The sequence below is a fragment of the Hemiscyllium ocellatum genome, chromosome 22 (genome assembly GCF_020745735.1).
Source record: "Hemiscyllium ocellatum isolate sHemOce1 chromosome 22, sHemOce1.pat.X.cur, whole genome shotgun sequence".
NCBI classification, from domain to species: domain Eukaryota; kingdom Metazoa; phylum Chordata; class Chondrichthyes; order Orectolobiformes; family Hemiscylliidae; genus Hemiscyllium; species Hemiscyllium ocellatum.
Genome location: NC_083422.1, coordinates 52310577 through 52337241, shown reverse-complemented (window position 1 = coordinate 52337241; position 26665 = coordinate 52310577). Strand labels below are relative to the sequence as shown.

Below are 26665 nucleotides of genomic sequence, written 5' to 3'. Positions count from 1 at the left end.
CTGATTCAGGCATTCACAGTAACAAGACAAAGTCAGCCCAAAAGGTGATTGGCTGCGATGAAATCCTCCTGGCATTGTGGGGAAGCCTACGGGGCTGGTCTAGCTCTTGGAGCAGAGCGAGGAGGAGGGAGCAGCTAAATACTGGCAGTCTGCAAGAGCTGAGAGTGTGTGTGTGAGAGAGAGAGAGAGAGAGAGAGAGCGTGAGTGCATGTGTGTATGTGTGTGTGTATATGAATGCATGTGCGTGTGTGTGTGTATGTGTGTATAATGTACTTACGAGTGTGCAGTGTATCATCAGTCAGTGGGCTGCATAACACTATAGCTAGCATCTGATATAGAGAAGAGGATTGTGCAGCAAATCGAGGTGAAAGAGAGAGAGATCGCCTCTACCTCTCTCTGTTCCAACACCGGTCAAGTGGGACGGTGGGTCCTATTGCCACACCAGTTATATGCCCACCTGACCCACCTTAAGACTTTTTCGAGATAACAGCGAGACAGGAACGTGGCAGCAGGAGGAGGTGGTTCTGGCTGTTTCTCGTCTCCCTTCTATCCTCTTCAATCGAGAGCCCGTGAGCGAGACGGGAGAGACGGGCAGCCCCAGACATCGCGCCGACAGCTGGCACAGAGCCGGCGGCGGCACACTGACCATGTCGAAGCTCCGTGCCACCTTCATCGGGTTGCTGCTGGCCGGCTTCCTGGAGCTCGGCTCTGGGGGTAGCGCAGAGGAGTACGAGTATTATGGCTGGCAGTCCGACCACCTGCAGGGGGGACGCTTCTACGCCAAGCAGCCGCAGTGCGTGGACATCCCGAGCGACCTGCGCCTCTGCCACAACATTGGCTATCGCAAGATGCGCGTGCCCAACCTGCTGGAGCACGATACCCTGCCTGAAATCAAGCAACAGGCCAGCAGCTGGGTACCCCTGCTGGCCAAGAGGTGCCACCCCGACACCCAGATCTTCCTGTGCTCCCTCTTCGCCCCCATCTGCCTGGACCGGCCCATTTACCCCTGCCACTCGCTATGCCAGGCCGTCCGGGATGGTTGCTCGCCCGTCATGGAGTCCTTCGGCTTCCCCTGGCCAGAGATGCTCAAGTGTGATCACTTCCCACTAGACAACGACCTCTGCGTGTCGCTCCAGTCGCCAGGCAACCAGGCAACGCAGCCGCCAGGTAAGATGGGGTTACGGCGGACCAGGAGGTCAGGATCAAAGTTCCAGGGGCAAGGGGCATTTCATACCCACCTCCTTTTAATCACAAAGGACAGGTCCCTCCCTCATTCCCCTGAAGCAACCTTCAGCAGCGACTTTAGCTTGAAATTGATGACAGTCACAAGACAGGGCTTAACGGGAGGTTAAGGCGAGAAGCATGGAGTGAGAGAGAGAGAGTGTGTGTGGGGAGATAGAGTGAGAGAGTGGGGGGATAGAGAGAGAGAGAGCGTGAGGAGATAAAGAGAGAGAGTGTGGGGAGATAGAGAGAGAGTGTGGGGAGATAGAGAGAGAGAGTGGGGAGATAGAGAGAGATAGTGTGGGGAGATAAAGAGAAAGAGTGTGGGGAGATAGAGAGAGAGTGTGTGGGGAGATAGAGAGAGAGAGAGAGAGTGGGGAGATAGAGAGAGAGAGGGGGGGAGATAAAGAGAGAGAGTGTGGGGAGATAAAGAGAGAGAGTGTGGGAAGATAGAGAGAGAGAGTGTGGGGAGATAAAGAGAGAGAGAGTGTGGGGAGATAGAGAGAGAAATTGGGGAGACAGAGAGAGAGAAAGAGAGAGAGAATGGGGAGGCAGAGAGAGATGGGAGACAGAGAGAGAGAATGTGGGGAGACAGAGAGAGAGAGTGTGTGGAGATAGAGAGAGAGAAAGAGAGAGAGGGGAGACAGAGAGAGAGAGAGAGTGGGGAGGTAGAGAGAGAGAGTGTGGGGAGATTGAGAAAGAGAAAGAGAGAGAGAATGGGGAGACAGAGAGAGAGAGGAGACACAGATAGAGTGTGGGGAGATAGAGAGAGAAAAAGAGAGAGAGAATGGGGAGGCAGAGAGAGAGAGAGGAGGCAGAGGGAGGGAGAGAGAGTGGGGAGATAGAGAAGATAGAGTTTGGAGGCAGCGAGAGAGAGTGTGTGGGGAGATAGAGAGAGAGAGAGAGAGGGAGGAGATAGAGAGAGAGTGTGTGGAGAGGTAGAGAGAGAGAGAGAGAGGGAGGAGATAGAGAGAGAGTGTGTGGGGAGGTAGAGAGAGATAATGTGGGGAGATAGAGAGAGAGAAAGAGAGAGAGAATGGGGAGGCAGAGAGAGAGGGGAGACAGAGAGAGAGTGTGTGGGGAGACAGAGAGAGAGAAAGAGAGAGAGAATTGGGAGGCAGAGAGAGAGGGGAGACACAGAGAGAGTGTGGGGAAACAGAGAGAGAGAGTGTGGGGAGATAGAGAGAGAGAAAGAGAGAGAGAATGGGGAGGCAGAGAGAGAGAGGAGGCAGAGGGAGTGAGAGAGAATGAGGAGATAGAGAGAGAGAATGGGGAGGCAGAGAGAGTGTGGGGAGATAGAGAAGAGAGAGTTTGGAGGCAGCGAGAGAGAGAGAGAGAGAGAGAGGAGAGACAGAGAGCAAGAGACAGACAGTGGTGAAAAAGAGAGAGAGAGTGGAAACAGAGAAAGAGAGAGGAGAGAGAGAGTGGGAAGACAGAGAGAGAGAGTGGGGAGAAAGAGAGAGAGAGTGGGGAGAAAGAGAGAGAGAGTGGGAGACAGAGAGAGAGAGAGAGGAGGAGAGAGAGAGAGAGAGTGGGGGGGGGGGGGGACAAAGAGAGAGTATGGAGAGACAAAGAGAGAGAGTGGAGAAACAGACTGAGAGAAAGTGGGTAGACAGAGAATGCAAGAGAGAGTGAAGAGACAGAGAGAGGGAGTGGGAAGACAGAGAGAGAGAGTGGGGAATCAGAGAGAGAGAGAAGATAGAGAAAGAGAGAGAGAGAATGGGGAGTCAGAGAAAGAGAGTGAGTGAAGAGATAGAGAGAGAGAGTTGGGAAACAGAGAGATATAGTGGGGAAAGAGAGAGATTGGGGAAACTGTGAGAGAGTGGGGAGACAGAGAGAGAGATTAGGGAAATAGAGAGAGTGGGGAAAGGGAGAGAGGGTGAGAAAAGAGAGAGAGATTAGGGAAACAGAGAGAGACAGTGGGGAGACAGAGAGAGATTAGGGAACAGAGAGAGAGAGAGACAGTGGGGAGACAGAGAGAGATTAGGGAACAGAGAGAGAGAGAGACAGTGGGGAGACAGAGAGAGATTAGGGAACAGAGAGAGAGAGAGACAGTGGGGAGACAGAGAGAGATTAGGGAACAGAGAGAGAGAGAGACAGTGGGGAGACAGAGAGAGATTAGGGAACAGAGAGAGAGAGACAGTGGGGAGACAGAGAGAGATTAGGGAACAGAGAGAGAGAGAGACAGTGGGGAGACAGAGAGAGATTAGGGAACAGAGAGAGAGAGAGAGAGAGACAGTGGGGAGACAGAGAGAGATTAGGGAACAGAGAGAGAGAGAGAGAGACAGTGGGGAGACAGAGAGAGATTAGGGAACAGAGAGACAGTGGGGAGACAGAGAGAGATTAGGGAACAGAGAGAGAGAGAGACAGTGGGGAGACAGAGAGAGATTAGGGAACAGAGAGAGAGAGAGACAGTGGGGAGACAGAGAGAGATTAGGGAACAGAGAGAGAGAGAGACAGTGGGGAGACAGAGAGAGATTAGGGAACAGAGAGAGAGAGACAGTGGGGAGACAGAGAGAGATTAGGGAACAGAGAGAGAGAGAGACAGTGGGGAGACAGAGAGAGATTAGGGAACAGAGAGAGAGAGAGAGAGACAGTGGGGAGACAGAGAGAGATTAGGGAACAGAGAGAGAGAGAGAGAGACAGTGGGGAGACAGAGAGAGATTAGGGAACAGAGAGACAGTGGGGAGACAGAGAGAGATTAGGGAACAGAGAGAGAGAGAGACAGTGGGGAGACAGAGAGAGATTAGGGAACAGAGAGAGAGAGAGACAGTGGGGAGACAGAGAGAGATTAGGGAACAGAGAGAGAGAGAGACAGTGGGGAGACAGAGAGAGATTAGGGAACAGAGAGAGAGAGAGAGAGAGACAGTGGGGAGACAGAGAGAGATTAGGGAACAGAGAGAGAGAGAGAGAGACAGTGGGGAGACAGAGAGAGATTAGGGAACAGAGAGAGAGAGAGAGACAGTGGGGAGACAGAGAGAGATTAGGGAACAGAGAGAGAGACAGTGGGGAGACAGAGAGAGATTAGGGAACAGAGAGAGAGAGAAAGTGGGGACACAAAGAGACAGAGAGAGAGAAAGTGGGGACACAGACAGACAGAGTGGGGAGACAGAGAGAGAGTGGGGAGACAGACAGACAGAGTGAGGAGACAGAGAGAGAGTAGGGAGCCAGAGAGAGAGAGTGGACTGGACTGACAGAGAGAGTATGGGGAGACAGAGAGCAATGGAGAGAGGGAGAGGGATGGAGAGAAAAGGAGCAGGATTTGGAGAAAGAGAAAGGGATGGACACAGAGCAGGATAGAGGGGGCAGAGGGAACGAGGGGCAGGAGAAAGAAAAGATACAGGAGAGAGAAAGAGATGTTGAAAGAAAAAGGGAGAGTGAGAAACCGAATGACAGAGGGAGAAAGAGGGACACAGAGAAAAGCAGAAAGACAGAGAGGAACAGAAAGACAAAAGGACAGAATGGGAAAAATTGAAAGGAAAAGGGAGAGTGAGAGAGAAAGAGGGAGAGAAGGGCTAGAAAGGGAAAAGGAAGACTGAGGGTTCAGAGAGAGATGGAGAATGAGAGGAAGAGATGGAAATGGAGATTAAATAAGAACAGAGAGAGAGAACAAGTGACAAATAACAAGGGAAGGAGAGAGAGAGAGAAAGTGCCTGTCATGATCTCAGGACATCTCAAAGGTGCAATCCCTCAGTGAACTAGGAGAGAGAGCAGAGAGATAGGATCAGAGGGGGATTAATAAGGGAAAGATGCTGATGGAATACAAAGGTAATGGGACAGAGATCAGTGGGAAGTGAATCAAACTGATGGAAGGGATATGGAATGAGAGGATGGACAGAAAGAGGGCTACAAGCAGTAATGGAAGCAAGTGTATGTGCGGAGGAAGGGTAACTGGAATTGGGCAAAGAGAGATAGGCTGGCTGAGGGAGAGGAGTGAACAGGAGAAAATAAAACCCAGGAGTGAAGAGAGAGAGTCTCAGGTTTTTCAGGGAAAGTCCTTTTCACTATGAGCCATTTCTGTGATGTAGTCTGAAAACATGCTGTTACAAGTTATTTAGGGACTGCTCGTGTCTCTTTAGTCCCTCATTCCCTTTCGTTTTATTATGTACGAATAAGTAATGTGTCAGGAAATGATCCCTTCCATAGAGAACTCTGTCTACTGGGAACTTTCTGTGCGACGGGTTGGTTTACAGTAAATCCCCTAATATATGGGAATGCTGTTAGCAGCCAGGTCTCTCTGAGCTCCACTCTCCTCAGTGCAGGCCGGTGGGTAGAGTCCCCCCTCCATGGGCCACCTCTCAGGAAACCCACCTCACCAGCCCCTTGCTCAGTGGCCAACTTCAGGGAGCCGTCGGCAGTAATTTGCTCATTCATTAGGCACCCAGGTCGAGGACAGCACGGGACGACCCCAAAGCAGGAGGCGACGATGCTGAGAAAGCGAAAGGATGGGTTGTGAGGGACGGGGAGTGGAAAGGAGGGAGGTGGGGGGGGGGGGGGGGGGGGGGGTTGGTTGGTGGCTGGTGGAGAAAGGGGAGAATGGGGAAATGGAAGGGGAAGGGGAGGGGGGGAGTGAAACAGGAATGGGGGCAGGGGGAGTTCTGTCAGAGGTAAGCAAGGGATAACGACAGCGCCCTAGTTGTTGGACTGCACTCCTTGCTGAGAGCTCCTCACTCAGTTTAGGATCAAAGGATGGCGCAGCAAAGAAAGATGCATTGTACACATCACTGGGTTAAGAAAGACCCCCTTTTCCCTCTAGACGACCCTAACCCTGTAATGGACTCTGGCTCACATTTGTTGAGGAGAACTTGTGGGAATGACAGAATGATTAGTAGGTTCAGGGAATAGTGTTCTCTGCGATTGATTCAGGCTTGTTTTTGTCTCATGATCCTATAATCACAATCACAGAACAGCCTGATTGTTACAGGAACTTAAACGGATCGGATTAAAACAAAAAAATCAACTGATGTGCCAGGAAAAACTGCTCAAAACATTCCGCCTTGACAAATAGTCCCCATGGACACGGTGTCTAGTGATTAACCTTTGGATCTGGGGAGGGAATGAATTCTAATTTTCCCAGTTTAACATTTTAATGAAAACCTTTCACAAAGATCCTTGCCAAAAGTGAACTTGTGCACCAGCAGCCGAAATGCTTGCCATGCTGCAAGATTCACAGAATCATTCAGCACAGAATGAGGCCATTCGGTCCATCAGGCTTACACTGGATCTTTTGAATAAGTTGCACTCCTTGATTTCTTGCAAGAAGAGTTAGGTTTCCGGTGAGTGGGAATGATTGGCTACAAATCCAATCTTTCAGAGTGGTGGGGTTAATCAAAGGGCAAAACCAGTCAGAGGTCATCTCCAGGTTCAGTTCCAGAGTGTGTGTGTGTGTGTGTGTGTGTGTATGTATGAGAGAGAGAGAGAGAGAGAGACAGCGTCTATGTGCGTGCATGGATGGCGTGTACAGTGAGAGACAGAGAGAGATTAGGGGAGCAGAGAGAGAGAGTGTGTGGAGACAGAGCGTGTGTAAAGCGCTATTTCATTCATATGCTGGCACTGCCAGAGCTGAAAGTCCCAGGTAACTGCATGAGCTAATCGCGGTGAATAGAGCCAGAGACTGTTCCCCTGTGTAACAGAACCACTCTAATTGACACAGTCTAAGCCAGAAGCTGTGAAAGAAACAAACATAGCCTGAGTTCAAATCCATAAAGTCTATTCTCAACCCTATCCCTTTTCCACTAAACAGAACAGAAATGTTGGTGACCATTTTACCTTCAGGATAAAAGCTGAATGCTGTCAAAACAAAGGTCTTCACTAATTCCCATAAATATCTCATTCACTGCTTCAGCAAATGAGAACCATGCACAGTCACAGCTTTACCACAGACTGGCTCTTTCCATAGACATAAAAGTCTTCAGGTTCTTTTAAAGTGTTCTTGAATTGGCTGAAACCTGTTGTTGCAAAATTGCGAAAGCAAATCATGGTATCATTGGTGGAATGTGGCGTGGATATAATTCAATGTGATTAGAACTGTAACTGCTTTTATTTGAAAAGAAATGCAAGAACGTTTGGTTGAATGAGCTGACAAATTCCCCATTATAGCAGAAAGCTTGCAATTTTCACGGAGATTTGTAGCTCAGGTTGTAAGTTTGCTCACTCAGTTGGAAGATTTGTTAGCTGAGAGCTTGCTGAGCCCAGAGTTGGTTTCCTGTCACTCAAAGTAAAGTTCCAGAGGGCTGCTCTCTCATTAGAGAGAGAGACAACTGATGGTGATTTAACCTGAGGATTACAGTGCCTCAGGTGAAGTTGAGAAGGAGAGTACTTCATGATAACCTCAGCCAGTGCAGGGGATTGAACCCTGTATGTCGTCACTCTGCTTCACAAATCAACCATCCAGCCAAGTGTCACTCTAAAGTGACCAGTGCAAAGCAGAGGGATTCTGAGACAATAAGTGAACAAGTTCTCCCATGCCAGTCATTCTCATACTCCAGTTTTATCATGCACAAGCTAGATTTGAATTCCCTGCATTACACTCCTCTATTGCTTTTTCTCCATAAGGGTGGCTCAGTGGTTAGCAAAGGCAGAAGTGAGGACTGCAGATGCTGGAAACCAGAGTCTAGGTTAGAGTGGTGCTAGAAAAGCACAGAGGTCAGGCAGCATCTGAGAAGCAGGAAAATCGACATTTCAGTCAAAAGCCCTTCAGGGACCCGGGTTCGATTCTGCCCTCGGCTGATTGTTGGTGTAAAGATTGCACGTTTTCTCTGTGGGTTTCCTCCGGGTGCTCCAGTTTCCTCCCACATCCGAAAGTGTGCAGGTTAGGTGGATTGGCCATGCTAAGTTGCCCATTGTGTTTAGAGATGTGCAGATTAGGTGGATTAGCCATGGGAAATGTTGGGTTATGGGGATGGGGTAGAGGGTGCGAATGGGTGGGATACTCTTCAGAGGGTTGGTGTGGACTTGATGGGCCAAATGTCCTGCTGTAGAGATTCTATATCTACATTTAACACAGGGATTAACATGTCTGCTCTAAAGCAGACAATGAGGAAGGAAGGCATTTTGAGGCTTTATGTGAGAAGTTTGCTGATTGACTGTTTTTTACTCCATCCCAGCCCAGCGTTCCCAAATTAGCTGCTCCTCCCCATTGCTCAACTTCAGTATCAAACAGCTTCCCACTCCCACTTTGAGAGAAGGCAATTTACCGACTGTGCAGCTGATTGACTGTGAGGTTAAGTTCTCATGTCAATGCTCACATCGTGGTGTTCACAGCCCACAACATCAATGAGCAGGAGGAGGCCATTCAGCCTCTCGAGCCTGGTATATCATTTAACACAATCATGGCTGATCATCTCAGTCTCAACTCCACTTTCCTACCCATTCTCCATAACCCTTTCAGCCTTTATTGTTTAAAAACCTGTCTATCTCCTCCTCACCTTTACTCAATGTTCGACATCCACCACACTCGGGGAATGAATTCCACAGACTTATGACCCTTTGAGAGAAGTCATTCCTCTTTATTTCTGTTTTAAATCTTTCACACTTTCATCTAAACCTCTTGTTCTAGATTGTTCCATATGAGGAATCATCTTCTCTACATCTACTTTGTCAATCCTCTTTAGTATCTTCTACACCTCAATTAGATCTATTTCCATTCTTCTAAACTCTGGAGAGTGTAGGTCTAAACTGTTCAATCTTTCCTCATAAGACAAACCTTTCATCCCATGAAAGAATATAAGCATTCACTGACAAAGGAAGGGTTAACTTACTTTTCTCTTGCTGCACATATATCAACTCTGCTGGAGAATGTCTTTCGCTGTATGTTAGTGGCAAGATGTAATAAAAAATTTCTTGCAGCAAAACAGATGTTGGGATCTGTGCAGTGGTGAGGACTTCAGATAGTCTGTCATCAGTAATTGGAAAGCAACACAGGCAAAAGGTCCAGGTCAAAGCCAAAAAACAATCACCTCTGATCACCCCCATGCATTCCCCCACCTTCATCTTCTTTAAAGATTTTCACTTACCACTCATTCCCACCTCATCGATATCAAACTATTCCTTTATCACTGTTTCAAAGTACTCACCCTGCCACTGCAATAATACCTCTCCTTCACCTCCACCTTACATTCAAGAGCTTGAAAAGGACAGGAAAATAACAAATTAACTATTCACATCTTTACAACTGCGCCCATGACCTCTGTATACCTGAAAACCATGAACTGCCAATGGCTTCTAATTAAGGAGTAGTCATTGTTGTAATGTGGGATCAGAGGGCCATTAATTTATGTACAGCAAACACACATAAGATGATGACCAGATTGTGGGAAGTCAACAGAGAGGTGATGAGTTCATTGACAGAACACTGATTAGGCAACCCCAAATCAAGCAGCATGAGAGAATGGATGTGAGGGGCTTGGTCAGAAAAGTCATCCAGGATTCCTGACCTGTTTTAGTTGGTAATAGATTTTTCTAGAATTTTCATGACATTAGGGAGAGCATGCTCAGGCCTATGGATGATGCAGTCCTCCCTAAACAGTGCTTCCTACCCAACACACTCCCAGTCAAAAGATTATCTCATCGAACTCGCCCCCACTCAACACACTCCCCAATCTAACACACCCTCCACTCAACACTCTCCCACCCAACTCACCTGCACTCAGAACGCTCCGCCATCCAACTCACCCCATTCCACACATTCCCCCATCCAACTCACTCCCACTCAACACACTCCCCCATCCAGCTCACCTGTGCTCAACACACTCCGCAATCTAACTCTTCCCTCTCAATACATTCCCCCATCCAATTCAACACCACTTACTACAATTCTCCATCCAACTCACCTCTACTCAACACACTTCTCCCATTCAACTCACCCCCACTCAACACACTCCCCATCCAACTCACCCCCACTCGACACACTCCCCATCCAACTCACCCCCACTCAACACACTCCCCCATCCAACTCACCCCCACTCAACACACTCCCCATCCAACTCACCCCCACTCAAAACACTCCCCCATCCAACTCACCCCCACTCAACACACTCCCCATCCAACTCGCCCCCACTCAACACACTCCCCATCCAACTCACCCCACTCAACACTGACCCCCATCCAGCTCACCCCGACTCAACACATTCCCCATCCAACTCACCCCCACTCAACACACTCCCCCATCCAACTCACCCCACTCAACACTGTCCCCCATCCAACTCACCCCGACTCAACACATTCCCCATCCAACTCACCCCAACTCAACACACTCCCCCATCCAACTCACCCCAACTCAACACACTCCCCCATCCAACTCACCCCAACTCAACACACTCCCTCAATCCAACTCACCCCACTCAACAGACATCTCACACCCTTCACCTACCCGTAATTAGCCTGCCACTCAAATAATCTCTCCCCACACAACTCACTACCCTGTCTCAATACCCCACATAACTCAACCCCTCACTCAATTCATTGCCCCAATACAACTTATCTCTCTTCCAAATTGACCCCATCCAACCCATCCATCTCTACATCTCCAATCCAACTCACCACCCTTTCAATATCAACTTTTGCCCAAATTCTAGCCTGACCAAATGTATCACCTCCGTCCACTCTCCCAATCCCTGTCCCTCCTTTGTTCACAGTCGCTTGTATTCAGTCCCACTTGACTGAGGATCCATATGCCCAGTTCAATGCCTTGGGGTGTTTGACAATGGGTCCTCCTGACACAGTAGCTGCCTTTCTCTTCCTGCTGCTTTGATAACTGTGGCAGTCTTTCACATCAGAAAAAAGAATTTGTAATTTTAACAGCCAACAGGTGAACGTGTGTCGAAGGGTTACACATTCTCCTCGTCAACAGGTTGGTTGAAGGTTGAAAGCCTGAGAAGGATATCAAAACAAGGTCCTCAATCATTTTGTGACACAGCGCTGATTATGTTCTTGACAAGAATGAAGGTTGGACCAGTCGGTTTGGGGGGAAGCGATGGCCTCATGGTATTATCATCCAACAACCCCGATAATGTTCGAGGGACCTGAAGATAAATTGTGTCAGGGGAATCAGTGACGAGAGATGGTACCGTTGACAATGCAGCATGCCCTCAGTGCTGCCATACTGGGAGCATGCCGCTCAATATTACTCTATTGTAATTTATTAGCTTAGCACCAGCCCAGACACTTAAGTGCCTATGAATGTAATGTCTGTGGAAAATGTCTGGAAGAAATATGCTCAATAACACAATATCCACAACCAGTTTCTTATGTCATGAAGGACAACATAAGTATTGCTGCCTTGGGTAAAACACCCTATGAAATCACAGCATGAGGCTGTGGTGCTTGAAGGGCTGAATGGCCTATTCCTGCACCTATTGTCTATTGTCTATTGAGGCACAGCACCAAGATATGTCAGCAGCCTGGGGTGGTTGTAAGAACCCATGATATTGTGTCTCAGTGATTGCTAAGAGGAGAAAGTGAGGTCTGCAGATGCTGGAGATCAGAGCTGAAAATGTGTTGCTGGAAAAGCGCAGCAGGTCATCAAACACCTTCCTAAACTGGTCCCATTCCCCAGCGTTTGATTTGATTTATTATTGTCACCTGTACCCAGGAACAGTGAAAAGTTTTGTTTTGGGTGCATAACAGGCAGATCATACCATACAAAGGTCAATGGGTGATTGAACAGAGCGAGGAATGGCTGCAGAGGGCTGCACAAAAAGAAAGATCAACCTTAGATTTGAACCTTGAGGGGTCCATTTAGAAGTCTAATAACAGAGAGGAAGAAGCTGTCCTTCAACCTGTTGGCATGCGTGTTTCATGGTGCTGGAAAAGGCACAGCAGGTCAGGCAGCATCTGAGGAGCAAGCGAATTGATGTTTCGGGCATCACCCTTCTTCAGAACTGGCTTATGCTTCTCTACCTTCTGTCTGACGAAAGAGATTGGAAGAGATTCTAACTGGGGTGCGGGGGGGTGTTCTTTGATGATGTTTGTTGCCTTTCTGAGGCAGAGACAAGTGTAGATGGAGTCCATGGTTGGAAGGTTGGCAGTGTGATGGTCTGGACTGCAATCACAACTCTCTGCAATTTCTCTCTTCCTCCTGGGCAGAGGTCACATGACACTAGGTTAGAGTCCAACTGGTTTATTTGAAATCACAAGCTTTTGGAGCGCTGCTCCATCATCAAGTCCTCCTCCTCCTTCTAAGGAGTGAGGCTCCGAAAGCTTGTGATTTTGAATAAACCTGTTAGATTATAACCTGATGGCATGTGACTTCTGACTGTGTCCACCCCAATCCAACTCTGGCACCTCCTCAGCTGACGGTCCTGGGCAGAGCAGCACCTGGCCTGTCACCTCGTTTGATCTGGCATTTCAAGGAGGCAAATAAATACTTTTTGAATGCATGATGGTTCCCACTGCTAACATCCTGAATTTCAGATATCCACTACCCTCTGGGTGAAAAAATTCTTCCCTAAATCCCCTCGAAATCTCATGCCCCTTACCTTAACCCTGGTTAGTGATCCCTCTAGTGCAGGGAAATGTTTCTTCCCCTGCCCAATTTATTTCCCTCCAACATTGTACACTTCAATCAGCTTCCGCACTCTGCTCCAAAGAAACACCCTCAGCCTATCAAAGTCTCTCTTCAAAGGTATATCACTCCAGCCCAGGCCAGACTTTGGCAAATCTACTCTGCACCCACTCAATTACTCAAATTCTGGCCTCCTGTCCATTCTGAATTATCTATTGTGAAAACGAAAACAAAACTGTAAACACTGGAGATCTGAAACAGATACTGCTGGAGAAACTCAGCAGGTCTGGCAGAATCTGAGGAGAGAGAATTGGGTTAATGTTTCGAGTCAGGTGACCTTTCTTTAAAACTCTGGGACAAATCCAAGCCACTGAACTCTGTTCTGTCTCCTCAAATTCTACCTGACCTGATGAGTTTCTCTAGCATTTTTTGCTTTTGTCTCAATGACCTACTGGCAGCCATGTCCTCAGCTGCCTGCACCCCAAGCTCGGGACAACCCTCCCCACATGTCTGCTCCTCTCTGTCCTCCTTCAAGAGACTTCTTAAAACTCACCCCTTCGACCAACCATATACACCAATAATTTCCTTACTGCAATCAGTCACTGGACCCATCAACCCTGCTTTCTCTCCTCAGATGCTGCCTGACCTGCTGAGTTTCTCCAGCAATTTCTGCTTTTGTTCCTGATTTCCAGCACCCAGACTTCTTTTGGACCTATTTTTTCTCCCACTTGACCAAAGGTTTGGGTCACTTCGTAGAAGATATCCTCGCGTGGCTCAGAGTCATATTTTGTTTTGCAATGTTCCTCAGGAAGTTGCATCACATTAAAAATTTTATGTGCTGGTGTTGGACCTGGGTGGACAAAGTTAAAAATCGCACAACACCAGGTGATAGGCTAACACTGGTAGGACAATCTTTGGAGCACTGCCCCACTAGCTACCTGACAAAAGGGTAATACTCTAAACGCTTATACTTTCAAATAAACCTGTTGGACTATGACCTGGTGTTGTGTGATTTTTAACTATATAAATATGAGGTTTTATGAACTCTGACTCCACACATGACCCTGGCTGTTTTTACCATTTTTTGATGAACCCAGGGCAGTGGTAGCAGTTCAGGTTCCTGCCCTGTAGAGGGCATAGGTGGGCCAGGAAAGGAATGAGTTTAGATCAGAGTGGTGCTGGAAAAGTTCAGCAGGTCAGGCAGCATCCGAGGAGCAGGAAAATCGACGTTTCTGGCAAAAGCCCTTCATCAGGAAAGGAATGAAGAGAGGAGCTGTTGAGTTGACAGTTCCTCACTGAGCTACCAAGATCCTGCTGCTTTCTTCCCTGGCGGTTCTCAGATAAAGGTATCTCACTGGAACATTGCTTTTAATCGTTTAGAGGATGAAAAGAGCAGGCTGCTAGTCAGACAAAAAGATTCCACACCCTCCCTCCCCGCCCCCTTCGCGGACTGATGGTATCTGAGTCTGGAAGTGCTTGTTTGAAAGATTCAGCAGCATCTTTCAAAAAAGATATTGGCTAAATACTTGAGAAACAGAACTTTCCAGGGCTTTATGACATCCCGGCCCCAAACACCCCCACACACAGACATACACACACACATATACAGACATACACATACATAGACACACACAGGTATACACACAGACACTCACGCACACAGACACACAGACACATACACACACACATTTATACAGACATACACACTGATGCATACACATACAAAGACATACATACACACACAGACACACTCACACAGATACACACACAGACACACAGATACATACACAGATACACACTCAGAAAGATACACAGAGGGGCACAGATACACATACACTGACACACATACAGACAGTTACACACAGAGAGACACGCTCAGACATACATGTGCGTATACACACACAGATATGCACACAGACATACATACATACACACAGATGTACACATATTGATGCACACACACAAATATACAACCACAGACATATTGATACACACACGAACGCACACTGATAAATACACACAGTGATACAGATTTATATAAACACACACACATTGAACCACACACAGAGATATGGACAAACATACACGTGGAAACATAAAGACACATGCTGATATTTATAGATATATAGACATTGATACACACACACACACACACACACACACACACACACACACACACACACACACACACACACACACACACACACACACACACACACACACCCCTACACAGAGAGACACACACGGACCCTAAAAAGCACATTCACACTGGGGATGCAGAGACAGGCTCATAGACACAGTTTTCAGCAGGGTACCTTGGGTGGTCTTCACAAAGGAGACCCTGGCTGCTTTGTCCCCTCAGTTACTGTCACTAAGACAACCTCAATGACATGTTCACTGGTGTCAATCAATTCAGTTAGACACCCAGATGAAACCACACATTCCTTATCTGTATGGAATGAATTTATTTACTTAGGAAGGACTGTTTCATGGCCACTTGATTAACGAAAACAGAATGTAATTTTCAGATAAACAAGTCAATAATTTAGTCAGTGAAACATACCATCAAACTTATCAGCATGAAGTTCAAAACAGAAAGAGTTTGAAAATATGTTCAAATCATGGTCAGTCAACTCAATCTCATTCTGCCAGACCCTTCCTGATAACTTGCTCAAACCAGTCATGAAGGTGACTGCTCAGTTTGGTTTCTTACTGCTACAACTTGAGTTTTGTCAGACACAGGAACAAGCCTGTAGACAGAGTGTGGTTGATGTTTAACAGAAATAAGGAGATATTACTTATCATGCTCTCACCAGTGGATGTCTCAGCAGGGAAATGGTATCAGTGATTGTGTTACACAGTTAGAAACTTCAAACACAAATCCATCACCTGCACAGGTTGAGTGGAATTTGGAATTCCGGAATGCATTGTCCAAGAGTGCGTTGGAGACATGTCGCATTGAAGCAGTGAGAAAGGAACTGGGCTGTTATCTGAGAAGGAAGAATGTGCAGGGTGACAGGGTGAAGGCAATAGGTAACATGCTCATTGAGATGGCTAGAACACACTGTAACAGAATCCCAGAGCTCTTATGATGCAGCAGGAAGCTAGTTGGTCCATTCTACCCTCAGGTGACTGTGTGGTGTTTGCCCATTCTGTATGTGTGTGTGTGTCTGTGTGTGTGTCTGCGTGTGTGTGTGTGTGTCTGTGTGTGTGTGTGTGTGTGTATGTGTGTGTGTGGCTTTCCTCCAGGTGCTCCTGTTTATCTCCCATGTCAAAAGATGTGCAGGTTAGGTGAATTGGTCATGGGAAATTGTCTATATTGTCCAGAGCTGTGCAGGTTAGGTGGATTGGTCATGGGAAATTGCTTATAGTGTCCAGGGTTGTGCAGGTTAGGTGGATTGGCCATGGGAAATTGCCTATAGTGTCCAGGGCTGTGCAGGTTAGGTGGATTGGCCATGGGAAATTGTCCCATAGTGCCCAGGGCTGTGCAGGTTAGGTGGATTGGCCATGGGAAATTGCCTATAGTGTCCAGGACTGTGCAGGTTAGGTGGATTAGCCTTGGGAAATTGCCTATAGTGTCCACGGCTGTGCAGGTTAGGTTAATTGGTCATGGGAAATTGCCTATAGTGTCCAGGGTTGTGCAGGTTAGGTGGATTGGCCATGGGAAATTGCCTATCATGTCCAGGGCTGTGCAGGTTAGGTGGATTGGCCGTGGGAAATTGCCTATAGTGTCCAGGGCTGTGCAGGTTAGGGAATGTAGGATTATAGAGTAAGCGGCTGGGTTTGGGTAGGATATTCTTTGGAGGGTTAGTGTGGGCCAAATGACTTGCTTCCATACTGTAGGGATTCTACGATCAAAGGAGCATAATTTCCCGCTGCCAATCTCCTGCTTCCTCCCCCAGAACCCTTGTGTTTTTCCATGTACTTAGTGCGATACTTATTCAATATTACATTTATTCAGGTTTTACAAAGCCTCATAAAGGAAATGTTCCACTTTTCGATTTGCAGTAGTAACAGAGAAGACAAAGTCTACAGCAAGGACTGTCTGTTTTCCCTCCTTCTGTCTTCAGCGTTTAAACCATGCCTTTAATGGAGCAAAATTAATCATTCCAAACTGCTTGACATTGTCAAACAAAATTTGACATGGAGGCATGACAGGAATTTTTTAATTTTTTTCCTGGGATGTGGGTGTTGATGGAGAGACCAGCATTTGTTACTCATGTCTAATTGCCCAGAGGCAGTTAAGGATCAACCACATTGCTGTGGGTCACACGTGGGCTATACCAGATATTACAACAGACTTCCTTCCCCGATGGACATTACAGCAGATAGATTTTTAACAATAATTGTCAGTCGCCACATATATGCTTTTAGCTGCAGGATTTTATTAAATTCAAATTTCCCGACCTGCTATGGTATGTTTCACACCCTTGTCCTCAGAGCGAAGGGAACCAAGGGTGATAAAGAAAGGATGTGAGAGGACAATTGGATTAGCCATGATCCTATTGAATGGCAGAGTAGGATTGATGGACCAAATGGCCTACTATTTCAAACGAATTACTAGCCCTGTGTCCTTACCACTGTACACCTCCATTTCCGACACTGGTGACCAAAGAGGGAGGTTTTAAGGAACGCCTTAATATAGGGGGAAGAGAATTTCAGAACCTATAGGTTCCAGGCATGGTGGACCAAGTAACTGTGCAAGAGACCAGAATTTAACATAATTATCCCTGCTTTAAAATATCTAGCCTGACATTTTCATTAAATGCATGAATTTAGTTTGTTAACCCCTTCCTAAAAAAAATAGCCGCAATGGCTCTGGTGGAAAAACGTCCTCTCCCTGATAGCGATGAGGAAGAGCTGTCAAACACGAAGAGCCTGGAACTCTGATTGGCGCAGACCCCAAGGGGAACTCTGACCTCAAAGAAACACAGCAGCTGCTGAAAAGGCAATGCGTTTTCTGTATGTGGGCGATATATACACCTGAATAGACAATGGGAGAGAATTGTGAATTAAAACACACCTTTTAATGGCACGGATTCATCATTGTCCTCCAGTGAGCATTATATTTATAATAACCAGCCAAAAGTAATGAACGGTACTCCATTATTCTGAATGGATATTCAATTCAGTGGAAGCAAACACACACAGATATTCATTCAGGTGATATATGGGAGACTCTATTAATAATGTTTCAGAGCAGTTAATGTGTCAAGGAACTGATACACCAGCGCCAGAGGGTTAGTTCAATAACAGTTACTTGTATGAGCATTTGACTGTGGGGGAGGGTCAGCTTTAGGAAGCTGGCATCAGGCCATTCAGCCCCTTGAGTGGTATTATTGCTGGATTGTTAATCCTGATACCCAGGTAATGTGCTGGCGACCCAGGTTCAAATCCCGCCGTGGCAGATGGTAGAGTTTGAATCCAATAAAAAATCTGGAATTAAGAGTCTAATGATGACCATGAATCCATTGTTAATTGTCAGAAGGACCCATCTGGTTCACCAATGGCCTTCAGGGAAAGAGATGACCATCCTCACCTGGTCTGGCCTACATGTGACTCCAGATGCATGTGATTTACTCTGAAGTGGGCAATAAATACTGTCCCAGTAGCGATGCCCTCATCCTGTGAATAATTTTTTAAAAAGTCTACCCCACTATTCTATATTGTGGCAAACCATCCATCTCGACACTGTTTTCCCACACTATCCCCTATATCTCTAACAATATGCAAATTATTTCCCCATATTATCAAGCAATGAATTGATGGGGAAACTCAGCAAATCTGGTAGCATCTGTGGAGAGAGAAGCAGAGTTAACGTTTGGATGTCTAGTAAAACATTTTTCACAGTGAGCATTTCAGAATGCAAACAATACATTAACTTTTATCACAAGAGCGTTTGAGAACAGGAGCAAGGAGGTCTTGCTTCAGTTGTATAGAACACTGGTTAGACAGCTCCTGGAGGTTCATTGCTTAAGGAAGGATATGCTGGTTGTATGGGAAATGTAGTGGAGGTTAACCAAACTGATTCTTGAGATGATTAGAGTGGTGCTGGAAAAACGTTGCAGGTCAGGCAGCATCCAAGGAGCATCCTTGAAGCAGGAAGTCTACCTTGAAGAAGTTCTCCTCCTCTCTCTATAAGAAACTCAGTGAGTCTCTCTCTCACTGCAATCCCCAGGTCAACTCTTCTGCCCTGAAGCTCTTCAACCATGTACTTCCTGCTCCTCAGATGTTGCCAGACCGGCTGTGGTTTTCCAGCACCACTCTAATCTAGACTCTAATCTCCAGCATCTTCAGTTCTCACTTATGCCTGCCTGATTCTTGAGATAGCTCGATGATCCTATACACTTTGGAGAATAGAAGAATGAGAGGTGAGCTCCTGGAAATGTAAAGGTAGATTCTTCCCGGTCGCTGAACAACATGAACATTGATGAGAAAGTTAGGAAGTTCGTGTGACGTGGCCAGTGAGAACCTTCTTGCTGTCGAGAGAACAAAAGTCCCACTTTCTGAGCAAGTGAAGAACAGTAATGAGATTTTCATTAATAAAAGGCCTATTTGAACACATGCATCAATATCCTCATTATTTATCACCTTACCTCGTTGCACAGTTTCCCATTCTCCTGTCCTCAGGATAGTAACTAGATGGTGACAATCCCCGGCATGACATTCTGAACGGTAACCTGGCAATTCAGACTCATCCCTTGCTGCTCCAGATCTCCATCAGTCACCAGCAACATTCCCTCTCAGCTGTGTGGCTGTGCCCATGTCCAGTCACTCTGATGTTCCACAAGTCACCAACATCTCAGGCCACCCTCCCATGGCCAGTGCCCCCTGTCTGGTAGGACCTTTAAGTGCATGTTCACAACTTTTGCTGCCAATTACCCTCTATCTAACACATCTGGAGTAACAGGCAGGTACCCCGCTGGGCTTTAAAGATAACTCCAGCACCAGGAATCCCAGAGCTTCCTGCAGAGGCCCAGATGCCTGCCTGTGGCCAGTGGGAGATTACGAGTGGTCACCATCAGGGGCAGGATGCAACCGATAATATGGGGAACTGAGGAAAGTAGCACAAACCGTCTGGAGGACAGAACCCTCTATGACATTCATCAAAAATGTCACAATCAATTTCTGGTAGGATGCAGCCCTCACAAACCCTCCAAGGGATAGACAGTGCAGATGGAGAGAGAATGTTTCCCCTGAGAGTTGGGGTCTAGAACAAGAGCACACTATCTCAGACTGAGACTAGATTAGATTAGATTAGATTCCCTACAGTGTGGAAACAGGCCCTTCAGCCCAACAAGTCCACACCGACCCTCCAAAGAGCAACCCACCCAGACCCATTTCCCTCTGACTAATGCACCGAACACTATGGGCAATTTAGCAAAGCCAATTCACCAGACCTGCACATCTTTGGACTGTGGGAGGAAACCGGAGCACCCGGAGGAAACCCACGCAGACACGGGGAGAATGTGCACACTCCACATAGACAGCTGCCTGAGGTGGGAATTGGACCTGTGTCCCGGATGCTGTGAGGCAGCAGTGCTAACCGCTGAGCCACCGTGTTGCCCCATGAGGAGGGATTTCTTCCCTCAGTGAATCTAGAGAACTCTCGGCTCCAGAAGTCTGTGGTAGCTCAGTTGTTGAGCCTGTTGAAGACAGAGATTGATAAATTTCTGGTTATTAATGACGTCAAAGCTGTTGGGGATAATGTGTGAAGATGGCGTTGAGGTGAATGACCTGCCATGATCTAAAATTTCAGAGCAGACTCAAGCGACTGAATGGCCTACTCCTGCTCCCATGTCCCCGTGATTGTCATCTGGAGTATGGTCTCTGGTGCAGTGGAGTAAGTATGGGAACCAATAGGGATACTTCAACATTGTTTCCATAGAATCCCAGCAGCACAAAAAGAGGCCATTCAGCCCAATGAGTCTGCACCAACTCTGTAAGGAGCATCCCACCCAGACTTAGCCTATCACCATAATCTTGCATTTACCATGGCTAACCCACCTAGTTTGCACACTGCAGACAATTTAGCATGGCCAATTCACCCACCGTGCAGACCATTGGACTGTGGGAGGAAGCCCATGCAGACACAGGGACAATGTACAAACTCTGAGGATGGAATCAAACTCGGGGTTCCTGAAGCTTGAGGCAGCAGTGCTGACCACTGAGCTAGCGTACCTGTCTACTGTGCTACATGAGTAATCCCAAACCCCAGACAAATGCTCCAGAGAAACAAGTTCAAATCCCACCATTGCAGCTGGGGGCAATTAAATTCAACTAATTTAATAAACCTAGAATAACAAAAACAAGTCTCAGTAATGGAGACTATCTAGATTGTTGTAAAATTCAATCTGGTTCATGAATTCACTGGTTCAGGGTAGGAAATCTGCCATCCTTATCTATTCCTGGCTGACATATGGCTCCCACATCTACAGTAAAGTGGCTGAGTCTTAACCAGCCTCTGAAATGGCCCTCCAGCCACTTAGATTCAGGAACAGTTTCTGTCCCGCTGTTATCAGACTTTGGAATGGAGCTCTCAAACGTTAATTCTCGTCTCTCTCTCTTTCTCTCTTTCTCTGCACCTTCTCTGCAGTTGTAACACTGTATTCTGCACTCTGTTTTGCTACCCTGATTAACTTTGTATGGTACAATCTGCCTGTAATCAAAGACCCCTCCCACCCCGGTTATAATCTCTACCAACCTCTCCCATCGGGCAGAAGGTACAAAAAAGCTTAAACGCATGAACCAACAGATTCAAGAACAGCTTCTTCCTCGCTGTTATTAGACTTCTCAAGTTTTAAATGTAATGTTGATCTCAGTCTAAGTGCACATTCTCTGAAGCCATAACATTATAGCCCTCGCTGTGCTCTATTACCCGAAAGCATTTTGTATGGTGTGATCTGCCTGTGCTGTATGCAAGAGAAAACTTTTAACTGTATCTCGATTTTTGTGTCAAATCAATCAACCAATCAGTTAAAACAAAAATCAACAAATCAATCAGCCGCATTCTCTGAGATAGCTCACCATAAACCTCTCAAGGGTAAATCAGGGCAGGGCAATAAATGTGGGTTCTTGCCAGCAAATCCTGAATCCTAAGGATGAAAAGGAAAATCAGTTTTTATCCAGCAAATCCCGCAAATTCTGCTTATTTTTGGTTGAGGGAATGCAATACTGGCCAAGTCACCGGGGAGAGATTTATCAATGTCCTTCTTTGAAATAATGGCTGTTGGATCTCATATTCTACCTGAGAGGACAGACAGGGCTTGCTGGGAAATCAGAAGGGTAAAAAGGGGACATCAGGTAGCTTTGGCAAATAGAATTAAGGAGAATAAAAAGGATTTTTACAAATACACTAAGGGAGATAATTGGGGCCCTCAAAAACCAGCAAGGTGGCCTTTGTGTGGAACCACAGGAGAATCGGGGAGATACTAAATGAGTATTATGTATTCAGTGTGGAAAAGGACATGGAAGATATAGAATGTAGAGAAATAGATGGTGACATTTTGAAAAATGTCCATATTCAGACGAGGACGTGCATTAAAAGCGGGTAAATCCCCAGGACGTGATCAGGCGTACCCCGGAACTCTATGGGAAGCTAGAGAAGTGATTTCTGGGCCCATTGCTGAGATATATATGTCATCGATAGTTACAGGTGAGGTGCCAAAAGACTGGAGGTTGGCTAACGTGGTACCACTGTTTAAGAAGGGTGGTAAGGACAAACCATGGAACTATAGACCAGTGAGCCTGATGTTGGTGATGGGCAAGTTGTAAAACAGAATCCTGAGGGACAGAATGTACATACATTTGGAAAGGTAAGGACTGATTAGGTATAGTCAACATAGCTTTGTGCATGGGAAATCATGTCTCACAAACTTGATTGAGTCTTTTGAGGAAGTAACAAAGTGGATTGATGAGGGCAGAGCAGTGGATGTGATCTATATGGACTTCAGTAAGATGTTTGACAAGGTTCCCCGTGGGAGACTGGTAAGCAAGGTTAGATCACATGGAATACAGGGCGAACTCGCCATTTTGATACAGAACTGGCTCAAAGGTAGAAGACAGAGAGTGGTTTTTCAGAGTTGAGACCTGTGACCAGTGGAGTGCCACAAGAATCAGTGCTGGGTTGACTACATTTCATCATTTATATAAATGATTTGGATGCAGCATAAGAGGTACAGTTAGTACGTTTGCACATGGTACCAACATTGGAGGTGTAGTGGACAGCGGAGAAGGTTACCTCAGATTACAACAGGATCTTGATCAGATGGGCCAATGGGCTCAGAAGTGGCAGATAGAGTTTAATTCAGATAAATGCGAGATGCTGCATTTTGGGAAAGCAAATCTTAGCAGGACTTATACACTTAATAGTAAGGTCCTAGGGAGTGTTGCTGAACAAAGAGACCTTGGAGTGCAGGTTCATAGCTCCTTGAAAGTGGAGTCGCAAGATAGGATAGTGAAGGAGGTGTTTGGTAGGTTTTCCTTTATTGGTCAGAGTATTGAGTACAGGAGTTGGGAGGTCATATTGCAGATGTACAGGACATTGGTTAGGCCACTGTTGGAATATTGTGTGCAATTCTGATCTCCTTCCTATTGGAAAGATATTGTGAAACTTGAAAGGGTTCAGAAAAGATTTGCAAGGATGTTGCCAGGGTTGGAGGGTTTAAGCTACAGGGAGAGGTTGAATAGGCTGGGGCCGTTTTCCCTGGAGCATTGGAGGCTGAGAGTTGACCTTATAGAGGTTTATAAAATCATGAGGGGCATGGATAAGATAAATAGGCAAAGTATTTTCCCTGGGGTGGGGGAGTCCAAAACTAGAGGGCATAGGTTTAGGGTGAGAGGGGAAAGATATAAAAGAGACCCAAGGGGCAACTTTTTTATCCAGAGGGTGGTACGTGTATGGAATGAGCTGCCAGAGGATGTGGTAGAGGCTGATACAATTGCATCATTTAAGAGGCATTTGGATGGGTATATGAATAGGAAGGGTTTGGAGGGATATGGGCTGGATGTTGGCAGGTTGGACTAGATTGTGTTGGGATATCTGGTCAGCATGGGCCGAAAGGTCTGTTTCCGTGCTGTACATCTCTATGACTCTCTGATTCTATAACATCATCTAAATGCAATTTATCTTCACTTGGAGCTGCCACTACATGCTTTCTGTGTACCGAGAGAACATTTCATCTGACAGTTATCAAAGGTCAGAGCTAATATTATTGCCATGAAGTAATTTAATTTAGTGAGATTTAAGATAACAGTGTTTTAATATTTGAATTAAGCTCAATTTAATTAAGTCCTCCAGATATAATCTAAGGCTTTGCTAGAATTTAAAGGATCTAAGATATTCAGTGTTTTTCTTGTGAGCTTGAATTCAATTTGAGATCAGAAACCCACTGTTTTACTTGTGTTCTCTCTCCTTCAATTCTTCTTTGCAGGCCCCAAAATTGTTTGTTTCCCAGTTAATGGGTATTTGGGGAAATGGGAGGAAAGAAATAGGAGGAGAGACAGAAAAAGGGCAGGTTGATATCCCCATCTCCCAGACTGCATTGGCTTGGTCGATAGACTAGAGGAATAAAGTTGGAAACCAAGGGAATTTTCCTGCTACTCAATGGTGAGCATTAATATGACAAGTCCCTCCCATTCCTGACTTACTTTGGTTCCAACATCCCAACAACTCCGATGTAAAACCCTCATGCTCACCCTTGAACGTTTCCCTCCATCTCAATTATCCTCATCATCTCTGTAACCTCCATCAGCTTGACAACTCTCAAGCTATCTCCAACTCTGGCCTCTCAAAGCAGATCACCTGCTTCTGTCACTTCAGGCAATCCCTCTATCATCCAGTCCCCCATTCCGGAATTCTCCACTTAAACTTCTTGATTTTCTTCCCGTTGTTAGACTCCTCTCCAAAACCCACTTCTTTGATCAGGTTTTTGGGCAGGAGTCTTTATCAGGCTCAGTGTTAAATATTGTTTTGATAATATCCCATGAAGCACCTTCAGATGTGATTGGATGCCAAGCTGAGTGAATGTTGGAATGTTGGGATGTGCTATGTTTGGGATGAGGTGCTAACCCAAGGTTCTATCTTCTCTGCCCGGTCTATGTCAACGATCCTGGGTCATTATTTTAAAGAATTTTGGGCTGAGAGTAGATTTCACCCCAGTATGCTGGTCAATACTTATACCTCAAACAACATCACAAAACATAGGTCACCATCATAGAATTTTACAGGCCATTCAACCCATCATGTCTGTACTGGCTCAACTTCAAAAGACTACCGGTGACTGTAAAGCATGGGAGGTGCCATATAAATGCAAGTCTTTCTATTAAATGCAGTGTTTTGCATCAGGGTTTATGCGCTGATGGAGTATAAAACACCAGCATTGACTAGTTGGGCTGAATGGCCTATTTCTGTGCTGCAAATTCAATGTAATTCCCGAAACGTTCAAGTGCTGCAGTTAGCCTGTCTGAGGAAATGTTGAGCTCATCCTGCTTGGTTCCAGAGTCTTGTTGTTCCCCAAGTCTGGTATCCAGGGTGCGTGGTCCAAGTCTGGACACCCAAAGGGCAGGCTGGGGGAGCCCTGCATCTGCATCATGTCTTTTGTAAATAGTTTGGTTCACAGGATGTCGGTATCGCTGGCACGGCCAGGATTGAGGGTGGAACAGTGGCTCGGTGGTTAGCACAGTTGCCTCACAGCACCAGGGACCCACCCTCAGACAAATGTCTGTGTGCAGTTTGCACATTCTCCCCGTGTCTACGTAGGCTTCCTCTAGTTTGCTCCCACAGTCCAAAGATGTGCAGGTTAGGCAAATTGGCCAAGCTAAATTGCCCATAGGGATGTTTGGATTAGGTGTATTGGTCAGGAGTAAATTTAGAGCAGGGGAGTGGGTCTGAGTGGGTTACTCTTCAGAGGGTCGGTGTGGATTGGATGAGCTGAATGGTCTGTTTCCACATTGTAGGGATTCTAAATTGTTGCCCCTCCTTAACTTACCTCAAAAATGTAGTAGTAAGCCACCATCTTGAACCACTGTGGTCTATAAGTAAATCATCCTGTAAGTACACCCACAGTGCTATTAGGATAGGAGTTTGGGGATTTTGACCCAGCAATAGTGAAGGAATGCCAACATATTTCCAAGTTAGGGTGGGGTATGGTTTAGAGGGGAACTTGCGGGTGGTGGTTTTCCATGTGTCTGGGAGGTCGGTGATGGGGATGCGGAGCACTGGTGAAACAATGAATAAACCAGATTGATGTGGTTTTAATGCTTGACTATAATCTCCAAGTCAGAAATGAAGATCCTTAACCTTGTTGATTTTGTCTGTTCCCTCACTGCAGTCTCGAAGGTTTGTCCTCCATGCGACAATGAGATGAAAGCGGACGTCATTCTGGAACACTTCTGTGCGAGTGAATTTGGTGAGTCCTTTGCCCAACCTGCTCCCAATCTTTCTTCACTCAGAGTGCGAACAGCAATGACAAACACCCATTGAATATTCTAGCATCATCTATACTCATCTATACTCACTCATGCAATGGCTGAGAATTTTATTTTAGTACGAGCTCACAAGATATGAATGGCGATGGCTAACCCATCATTTATGGGTCATCGTAATTCCCTGAGGGCATTTAAGAGTCAAACACATCACTGCAAGTCTGGAGTCACGTGTGAGCCAGATCGGGTAAGGATGACAGATTTCATTTCCTAAAGGGCATTACTGAACTAGATGAATTATTACAACAATTGATAATGGTTATATGGCTGACACGAGTAATGTGGGTGATTGGCCTGGGGAATAAATTTATCCATTGAGGTTTATTCAGGTAGGTTTACACTGGCTGGCTGGATTGACAGTCTGGTAGGAACGTAAGGCCAGAGGACACAGGGAACACTGACCTGGGCATTAGTCAGATATTGGCCACATGTAGAATCTCAGAACTGTTACAGCAC

General features: G+C 46.3%; 1 protein-coding gene across 1 annotated transcript in view; it reads left to right on the top strand.

The window, feature by feature from the left end:
* The first annotated feature begins 88 nt into the window (after positions 1-88).
* Positions 89-26665, top strand: part of sfrp5 (secreted frizzled-related protein 5) — a 78256-nt gene continuing 51679 nt past the window's right edge. Inside the window, exons 1-2 of the mRNA XM_060842495.1 lie at positions 89-1167; positions 26056-26133. Coding sequence (XP_060698478.1) covers positions 648-1167; positions 26056-26133 — 598 coding nt within the window. The 5' untranslated portion in view covers positions 89-647. The remainder of the gene's footprint in view (positions 1168-26055; positions 26134-26665) is intronic.